This window comes from Lutra lutra, chromosome 10 (assembly GCF_902655055.1).
Source record: "Lutra lutra chromosome 10, mLutLut1.2, whole genome shotgun sequence".
In the NCBI taxonomy this organism is placed as follows: Eukaryota; Metazoa; Chordata; class Mammalia; order Carnivora; family Mustelidae; genus Lutra; species Lutra lutra.
In genome coordinates, this window is record NC_062287.1 from 111,431,412 (window position 1) to 111,441,162 (window position 9,751).

Genomic DNA, 9,751 nt, shown 5'->3' on the forward strand with positions numbered 1-9,751 from the left:
GACCCATGGCCCTCTGGAAGCCCCTTCCTCCTGGGGAGGAGGCTGAGAATACAGAGGGACTCCTTGTGAAGGAGCAGAGCCGCTCTCTGCTTTCTCTCTCAGCTCTCTTCTATTTGTACCTGCGTCCGCTGTGTGTGCGTGTCTTTGTTCTGCTGTCGGAGCCGGGAGGAGATTGGGAGCGTTTCTGGGCCTGTTTCTTCCTCCGCCTTCTCCACATGGCCTGCATGTCGGTGGCTCTGGTCCCCATGTTAGCAGCGGCCGGCCAGGCAGCCTGAGCCCAGCCGCTCCCTGTGCTGTGGCCTCGCGCTCTCCTGTGGAGCGGAGACGGGGAGCTCACCACCTCTCTCTCTCAGGTAGTTATGAGGCGGAGTCCTAGATAAAGCCTGTGATGTTTTTTCATAAACCGGAAAGCTTTGTTGCACTCTGTAGATGTCTCCTCCCCAAAATCAGTAGTTGGGGCTCAGAGAACCCCCATCGAGAGGGAACGGAGAGTTGAGGAAATGAACGTGCTGTGAGCACCGGAGAGACGAATTAAATAGAATCTGCGGGTTGTTCCGTTGCAGGCAGAATAAGAACAGGATTGTGTAATTGCTTCTTGTTTCTGTTCCGGGATTGCTAGAAACGTTTGCAGTCAGATGCTCTACCGCTGAGCTGTGCCCCCAGTCGCTAGAACTTCTGAATTAAGGGGGTTGCAGGTTAGGTTTTCGTGGTTGTCCAGCTCACGGATACACACGCTGTAGGGCTGTTGCTAGTGGTTTCATCGAGTAATGACTGCTTTCCTCATTTTAAGCCTGCACGTTGGGACCGCTGAGCTCCATCGGCATCTGGACGGCCCAGCACGAGCGGGTGGCTTGCGGACGGCTGTCGCCGTGGTTCTGTGTGGCATCTTTGTTTTGCCTTGTCTTGCTGTCCCTTCTGCCGTCCTGTCCTCTGCTTCGAGCCACTGCCCCTCGCCTCTGCTGGTCCTGGGGAGCCGCTCGGACTCCAGAATCCTCTGGGCCATAGGACACTCCCATCGGCAGGCGGGCAAGGCTTCACGAATCCACACGCACTGGACTCTCGGGTCGTGCTGGCTCTCGGTGACAGGTTATTGTCTGCGGCCAGTGGCTGTGAGACGAGCCGTCACAGAACCTCCCCATGGCAGCTCAGGTGTGAAGGGCAGCTCTGTGTCTGGCCGGGCCTGCAGAGCCCGCCTGGACACGCCCCCTCCACGGGAACACCCACCCCCAGCCCGGGCGGCTCCAGGCAGCGTGGGAACCTGACTGTCCGGCTGGCGGCAGGGCGGAGGCCAGGGAGGGTTCTGTTCCTGCTTCTGCTGCTTCCTGGCACCGGCCCTCTTGGTCCTCTGTCTCTTCTGCTGTGACATCAGGCTGTCCGCATAGGTTTCCTGGGGCTGCCATCCCACACGATCCCAGATTCTGCCTCGGAGCAGCACACGTGGACCCTCTCTCAGCTCTGGAGGCTGCGAGGAGACCCATTTCCTGGCCTTTTCCAGCTTCTAGAGACACCCGCGTTCTTGGCCCGGGGCCCCTTCCCGGCCTCTGCTTCCGTGGTGACCCTTTCTGATGGGTCTCCCACATGTCTGCGTCCCTCTTGGTGGGAAGGACCCTGTGGTTACGTCGGGCCCACCTGGGGATCCCGGCATTGTCTCCCACCTCCGTCCCCAACTGCTTCCATCCTCTGTCCCTTTGGCCTGCGAGGTCGCCTCTTCCCAGGATCTGGGGATTGGGGTGCCTGCGTCTCTGAGATGCCGGCCCCCACTCTGGCCCCCAAAGATTGCCGTCTGTCCCGCGTGCTAGTAGGTCTGCAGAATCTAAGTCCTGGAGCGACAGCCCAGAGGCTCGAGGTCCTCCTCTGGTCACCTGTGCGAAGTCTGGGCCAGGCACGGGGTGGCCGCCTGCCTGCACCCTGTGCTTTGCATGGTGACAGCAGAAGGACCGGGGGCCCCTTAGGTCCTGTGTGTTGATGATGTGAGATCTTCAGTGCACCTTGTGCTGAAGTCTCCGTGCTTAGTCCTCCCCGTGCTCCGCTCTGGTGGTGAGCAGGCGGTGGCGTGACCCTGGGTGGACCTTTCTCTGGTTGCCTGACCGCCCCTTGCCTTTCGATTCCAGGAGCAGGCCTGGGCCCAGAAGCCGACGCCCCCAGCCTCCCCGACTCCTCAGCCGGCTCAGGAGAGGCCACCCCCAAGCCCCGTCTACGAGGTTGGTGTTCTCGCTCAGCGTGCAGATGAGTCTGACCCCCCAAAGACACCCTTCCCGGGTCGATGTGACTGTGCATGGGGTCCCCTACCCCGCTCTGCTTGACGCCCCATCCGAGGGGACGGCCCTTGTGAGTGCTGGGGAGCCCGTGCTGGCACGTCCAGCCTCTCCCCATGTGTGTGGCCCCCCCGCTGGCCTTCCTGGCCCAGCCTGCTCCCTCCCGGGCAGCTCTCCTGATGCCGTGTAGACGATTTCTAGTCTTCATCTCGCTTACCGTCTGCTGCATCTGACACTGACCCCAATTCCTTAGTCTAGAAACCTGTTTCCTGGCACGTGAGGCGACTTCCCCAGCTGGCCTTGCCAGCTGTCCCTCCCGGTCCTTCTTGAACATTGTGCTCCCCGGTGACTGTCTTTGGCCGGTAATCCTCATTCCCGTCATCTGTGCCTTGTGGCCGCCGGCTCGTGTCCTGTCTTCTTTACTGGGCTCTGAGTTGACTGGGCTCCCCGCCTCACCGTTCCTCATTCCGTCGCGGGGTGTCTGCCCTTCCTCGGCAGAGGTCTCTCGGGAGACCGCTGCCACTGCCTCAGTGCCCACCTGGCTGAGCCCTGTGTCCTGTCTCCTCTGTCCCCACGGCTGCTGCTCTGGTTCCCTTGCCCACCTCTCTCACTGGGGCATCAGGGCCATTGTGTGGTGAGGAACAGAAGCTGCCTCAGCTCAGCTGACAGTTGAAAGGGGGCCTCCCGGCTCGCTCAGGAACCAGAGAGCTCCGGGCAGCAAGCCTGCATCTCGGGGGGAATCACGTGGCCACTGGGCTCCCTCTGTGTGGTGCTCGTGTCTTCCTGCTCGTAGGCATTGGGGCATGATCTTGGGGCTCATAACGCACTGGCAAGAGGGCCCTTGAGCGATCTCCCCTCGTCCCGTTGCACTGCCGGCCGGTCACTAAGGAGTTGGTCCTCTGAGAAGGCGGTGTGGCTTGCTGTCCCTGGCCGGAGGGTGGGGGGGGGTCCCGTGACTGGCAGCCCTGTCAGAACCACATGAGATGCTGGGGGCAGAGGTGCTGATGCCAGAAGACAGGGAGTGGGGGGCCGCTGGCAGCCCAGGATGGGGTCCCCTGCGCCTCCGGGCTGCTCTGGGTCCGCGGGGCAGCCGGCACAGTCCCCCCGTACCGCGACTGGCCTCTGGCCCTCCAGGGCATCCCTGCACATCCATGGACTCTGGGCCTGTCGCTCCTTTGTGGCTGGATCCTTGAGTGGCACAGGGCCTGGCCTGGATGCAGGGTCCTCTCTCCGTGGCCTCCCTCGTGGCTCTCACGGGCTGCCTAAGCCATGATGGTCATCGGCCAACAAACGCCAGTACCTGACCCCACTGGTTCTTACTGGGGCTTTTCTGTGTGTCCTTTCTCTCTCTGACCCCCCTGAGGGTACCTTCGGATGGACTCTGGTCAGAAAGATGCCCTAAAGCCACTTCCTTCCATTCGGGTCAGAAGTCTTGCTGACCGAGCAGCCTGGTGTGGACCTCCCCTGAGTGCCTGCGCTTGCCCTTGGCTTGCCGGTCACTCTCCCTTCCCCTGGGGGATTCGGGCAGACTCAGCCCCTCGGGCTGGGAGGGGGCGCGATGCTGCGAAGCCGCCAGGCAGGGCATGGTGGGGCCTCCCTCGGCAGCTCGGTGCGGTGCTGTTCCCCACGGGCTGTGTGGTTTTGTTTCTGTGGGGTCCCGGGGGGTCAGGGGCTGGGATGGGGCAGTGGGCGGGAAGCGGTTGTTCAGGAGGACATGGCACGTGGGCTTCCTCGCGGCGCTGGGCCACGATCAGGACCCGAGCGAGCTCAAGACGTTAGTGATGGTGCTTCCTCGCTCACGTGTCTGTGCCGCAGTCCCCCCGGGTCTGACGAGTCATGTGTTGGGGACCCAGCGTGGGCCACGGGTCACGTCTCCTCCACCCTTCCCCCTCCCCAGGACGCGGCTTCATTCAGGGCTGAGCCCGAGCCTGTGTACAGCATGGAGGCGGCCGGCTACCAGGAGGCCAGCAGCCAGCAAGGCCCGGCCTACGCCTCGGACGCCGTCTATGAGGCCACAGAGGCCCCCGGCCACTATCAAACAGGTACGGGTACAGGGGTGCCCCACCAAGTCTCCTGTTTCCTGCTCCTCTGTGGAAGGGGTGCCCGTCTCCCTGTTGCCTGGCCCGCCCCACCCTGCCTATGCCGGCGGGGTCCTCGTCTCCCGAGGTGGGAGGGCGCCAGACCTCCCTCCCCAGGGCTTAGCAGGGGCTCCCACGGGGGTTCCAGGAAGGCCCGGCTGCTCCGGGGTGGTGGGCGCAAGGAGTGTGAAGGAAGGGGCTTCTGCTGTCCCTTCGCGGTGGGCACTTGGGGTAGAGCCGGGCTCCAGGAACACAGAGCCTTTTGAGGTCCCTAAAGATGATTTTTATAAACTCTGAAAATCGTGTAGATGTTTCAGTGGAGTGAACCGTGGAATCGGTCTCTTAGCTTTAAAGATGAGGTTTCCTTCCATGTGTTTGGGCTGATGGAACCTGAACCCATCCGAGAACACAGCTCAGGACAGAGCCTTCGCGTTTCCCCCAGTGTGACGTGAGGTGTCGGGCGGCACGGGCCCCTCTGAGAACCAGACACGCGCAGTGTAGCAGCCTGTCCTCCAAGAGCGGCCTCGGTGCCCACCCCGGTTGTCCTGCTGCGGGCTGGCGTCGGCGTTGGGAGGCAGGGGCTTTGCTCCTTAAACCCGGGGTCCGTCCTTTTCCCGATGGGTGTCCCCGGCTGGCTGACAAAGGCGACAGGGCTCGGCGCCCCGGGGCGCTTTGGTTAACTCTCAGCTCTTGTCTCGGTTATTTTTAGAGGAAAACACCTACGACGAGTATGAGAGCGACCTCGGGATCACAGCCGTCGCCCTGTATGACTACCAGGCCGGTGAGGGACCCGCCTTCCCACTCCCTGCCTGTTCTCTAGGGGTTTCACTCCCAGGCCTTACTACAATTTTTAAGAAGTAACTTGTGTTGAAATCATCTCAGAGTTCCAGAATCTCCCATCTCCCCTCCGTTTTTTGGTATCCCCAAACCTTCGGTTATTCTTAGTTAGGCACAGGGGTGCCCTGGGGCCCCTAGAGGGCCCAGCGTGAACTCCCCGAAACTGAGGACACTGCCCACCCCAAAGCGCGGTCCGTCCCCCAGTGGGAGAGTCAGCCCTGAGACACCATGACATCTGCGGCCGGTCCGTTGTTATCTTCTGTCCCGGCCGCTTCTTGTCGTATTGGTACCAGCTTCCTCCGATCTGTCCTGAGGCCTCTCGTCCTGGGGGGACCTGCGGCTGTGCTCCAAGGACCGGGCGGTCCTGGGAGAGCTTCCAGGTCTTCACCGCATGCCATGTGGGACCTGCATGGGTCCCTCTGTCTGTCCTGCCCCACGGGGTCCCCACCGCCCCGGTCCGGTGTGCGGGCCACATTCTACCCCGCAAAGCCAGCCTTTCTCCCTTCGCTGCTGCTGAGGGGTATTTTGGGATGTCCCTGAGAGCCTGTGTGTCGTCCTCAGGCTGCTGGCTGTATCCCTGCCCCTGTCAGCACTTGGCGGGGCGTGGCCTTGTCCCTTCCCTGCTGGTGGTGCCGCCCTCCTGCCCCGGGAAGAGCGTTCCCCCTCCCGTTGACTTACGTCTGTTCACTCCTTCTGTTGATCCCGGTGTGGGTTTTGTGGAGTGGGGCACCTGGAGTTTCTACAGTGTGGTGCGTTTACCCTTGAACGTGCCTCCCTGGCCGCCGGCTCGCCTCTGTCCTAGGCTCCCCTTATAAGTACTTATATACTTATAAGCCTTATAAGTACTCTCCAGTGGGAGAACCGGGGAAGCCTGGCAGCGGGGGCCCGGGCACGGGCTCTGTGTCTCGTGCTGGGGGCTGGTGTGTACAGGGAAGGGCGGGCAGGTGGAAGGAAGGCTGTGCCACGTGGGAAGGCTCTCCGTGCTCTGGTGCCTGGCCGGGGGCCGCCAGCCCCGCCTGCGGCTGCCAGGGCACTCCCTCCTGCAGACCGGGCTGTGCCGCGGTCGGAGCGCCACGTCCTCTTTCTCTGCTCTCTCCTAGCGGGTGACGACGAGATCTCCTTCGACCCTGACGACATCGTCACTAACATAGAGATGATCGATGACGGCTGGTGGCGCGGGCTGTGCAAGGGCAGGTACGGGCTCTTCCCGGCCAACTATGTGGAGCTACGGCCGTAGGCGCCGGGACCGGGGGCCGCAGGACGCGGCGCCTTTCCGCGGGGCCCTCCTGCCGACGCTTCTGGAGATGCTCACGCCGCAGAACGTGCGAACGTATTGTAGCTGCGCTCCTTAGGAGGACTTGGTAATCGAGTCTACGCATTTCAGGCGTTTTCCTTGTTTCTGCCAAACCGACTGTCATGGGAGCCGCTTGGGGACCCTCCGCTGTTCTGAGTGCGTGCTGTCCTTGCCCCCGCTGGTGGCGGTCGGGGCCCCCGACGCAGGCGGCCTCTGCTCAGACCCGCCCTGCGGTGTCCCAGGGGAGTCCCTGGCCCCGGTAGAGGGAGATCTGGTGGGAGGTTGGGACTGAGGGCAGGGGCGCCACAGGCGGTGGCTTTAGCTCTGGGTGGGAGCATCTTCCTATTCCCCAGACCCGCGCACTCCGCCTCGTCCCGTCCCTCCCCTGACGCCTGACGCCGGGAGGACCGCTTCTGCCCCCGCTCCTGCCCCTGAAGCAGCATCTCCCAGTCCAGCATCTCCCAGCCCGTGCACACTGCCCTCTGGGTGCCCTGGGCGGCCTCCTGCCACCACACCCTGTGTCTGCTGGGCAAGAGACAGCTTTCTGCTGCCAGCCGGCAGGCGTCTTTACGGTCGTACACTGCCAGAGACGGTTTTCCCATTGGGGCACTCATATTCGTTGTGCCAAAATACCGTGTCCTGTGACAGTCCGGCACGATCCGTTGAGTTGAAGAGGGAAGCAGAGCGCGCGTTCTCCCCGCCGGGTGCTCCCTGTGCATGCCGCCCAGGAGCACGTCGCCCCCCTGAGAGTCGGGGAGGCCAGGGCACGCTGGCAACGGTCAGGGGCAGTGTCTTTCCGGAAGATTCTGTGGAGGTGTCTCAGGTGTTGGGGACGTGAGCATCTACTTCCTGAAGTGTGTTTCTGCATAATCTTGCTTTACCACAATTAGGTCGGGTTTTATATGCGATTATTGTATCTAAGTTTCTGTAGCACACATCATAGGTATGATTTTTTTTAAATTAATTATCCAGAATAAACTTTTTTTGATCCACTTGCTGGCTCATGTCCCTCTGGTATTGGTCACTTTGTTCCACGTGGAAGCTGACTTCCTGACCCTTGACCTGTGGTTTATCAGGTTTAGATGCACGAAAGATTCCCTTTTTAAGAGGCGTGCTCCTTAAAAGGCACTTTTCATGAAGGGAAATGGGTTTGTGCTGTGATGTTGTCCATTTTTTTAAGCAGGAATTCTAAGCAAAACAGGAAACGGCCTATTTAAAATAAAAATTAGGATGGCAGAGGAGCCAGCGAGCGTGGGGGTCAGGGACCGGCAGATTCCGCGAGCAGACGGGGGCCGCCTGGCGGGGTGTCATCGCTCCCGCTCATGTGGGCTCTGTGTCAGGGTCCCCCCAGCATGGCGGTGAAGGGGCCGTGGTCACAGACCTGGCTCCCCAGACACTGTGACACTCAGCAGGCTTCTTGCGGGCGTGTGATGTGGCAGCACAGGGCTTGGGGGCTTCTGGAAGTGCCACCCTCACCGCCCCTGGGAGATGTGGGGGACAGTGCCGATTGGAGACAATCCAGAGTCGTGCTGTCCTCCATGTACAGGAGCTGGGGGTCGCCCACCGCCACTACAGCTCTGCCGAGACCTCACGTGGGCAGAGTCCTGCAGGAGCTTTCCTTCGGTGGCCGCCTTGTGTCACTCCACGTCACGTCCTCCAGGTCTGTCCCCACTGTGCAGGTTTCCATGTGTCCTTGGAGTTTATTTTGGCTGTGACAGTCCCATTGTGTGGATGGACCCCTTATCCATCTGTGGACGGTCGACTTGCCTCCGCCTTCTGGTGGTCGGGTCACCCACTTCCTCTCACACCCACTGTGTCCAGCCGCCCACCCCTACCACCCCACTGCCGCCCCCTCGGACCACGGTGGACTGGAGCTGTCCTCCTCACGCCCCCACCCTTCCACCACCCGTGTCCTGAGAATGTCCTTTGCGGCCACTCCGGTGCCGTTCCCCTGTGCCTTCGTGGTCTTGATGTTCTCTCCTGATCTCTAAATGTCAGGATGTCCCAGGGCTTTGTCCTCGAGCATGCTTCTGTTCTGTCGGACCCACACCTGGGGAGGGCCCTGCAGACCAGGCCTCCCCGAGCACATCAAACTGGCTTCTTGGCTTAGCTCATGCAGGCTGGACTCCGATCTTGCCCCAAGCCGGCGCTTCCTGCAGACCCTCGGCTCAGCCGAAAAGTGCCTGCGTCCTTCCCTCACGGATGCCCCCAGCCTTGGAGTCACCCGACTCCTTCCTTCTCCCTCTGTCCCACGTGCTAGCAAGACCTGTTGGCTGCGTCGTGATGCATGGCCCACCTTACTGCTGTCACCCTGAGTTCCTCACCCCTTGCCTAGGTTATCTGATAGCTCCCACCTGGGTTTCCTACCTCCTCTGCCCTTTAAAGATGTTCTTTCCTGGGCTCTGAACTCGCGAGCCGCTCCCGTGTCCCTGGGAGTCAGGCTGCGGTCGTCCTGCTCTCCTGCCTGATGCGTCAGCACCTGCCCCTGCCTCAGGGCCTTTGCACTTGTGCTTCCTTCTGCCCAGAGCCCCACAGGCTTGCTCCCTCACTTCCAGCTGGTGCCTTCTCAGGGGCTACCCTGATCCCTCCTAAGAAAACAGTGGGTCTCCCCTGAACCCAGCCCCCACGCCCTTTATCTTGTTCTCTTTCCTGTAGCAGGTATCGCTTATGTTACATTGTATGATTATTTATTTATTTTTTATTTTATTTTATTTTTTTAAAGATTTTATTTATTTATTTGACAGAGATCACAAGTAGGCAGGGGCAGGCAGAGAGAGAGGAGGAACCAGGCTCCCGGCTGAGCAGAGAGCCCGTGTGGGGCTCGATCCCAGGACCCTGAGATCATGACCCAAGCTGAAGGCAGAGGCTTTAACCCACTGAGCCACCCAGGCGCCCCCCCATTGTATGATTTTTAAAACTGCTTTATTGGGATACAATTCAGAAATCACACAAGTAACCCTTTTAATTTAGCACGTAATCCAGTGGTGCTCTGTGTGTTTGCAGTTGTGCACCGTGAGCACATCTTAGAACACGCCCCTTTCCCTGGAGAGAAGCCCTGTGCCCGGTGGCAGTCAGATCCTGAACCCCTGCCACCAGCCCAGGCACCCCCTCACCCGCTCTCCAATCTGCCTACTCGGAACGTCCCACGTACATCCAGGACATACGGGCTGTGTTTTCTGGATGGGCTCTGCGCACTGTCTCCTATCGACCGCCGGCCGTGAGGACGCGGGGTCTGTGTTGTAAGCAGATGTGTCTCCAGCCGCTGGAACAGTGGCTGCACCCACGGG

At 60.9% G+C, this 9,751-nt stretch overlaps 1 protein-coding gene across 9 annotated transcripts in view; it reads left to right on the forward strand.

Annotated features, from left to right (window-relative positions):
- The window catches only part of CTTN (cortactin), a 31,466-nt gene extending 24,010 nt beyond the window's left edge, over nt 1-7,456 (forward strand). For 7 of the 9 annotated variants that reach the window (XM_047691501.1, XM_047691499.1, XM_047691506.1 and 4 more), the window contains 4 exons: nt 2,109-2,201; nt 4,153-4,297; nt 5,043-5,114; nt 6,271-7,456. In XM_047691501.1, the coding sequence (XP_047547457.1) occupies nt 2,109-2,201; nt 4,153-4,297; nt 5,043-5,114; nt 6,271-6,407 (447 nt within the window). In that variant the 3' untranslated portion in view covers nt 6,408-7,456. The remainder of the gene's footprint in view (nt 1-2,108; nt 2,202-4,152; nt 4,298-5,042; nt 5,115-6,270) is intronic. The other 2 variants (XM_047691503.1, XM_047691507.1) reach the window with 1 other exon arrangement.
- Nucleotides 7,457-9,751: the final 2,295 nt, after the last annotated feature.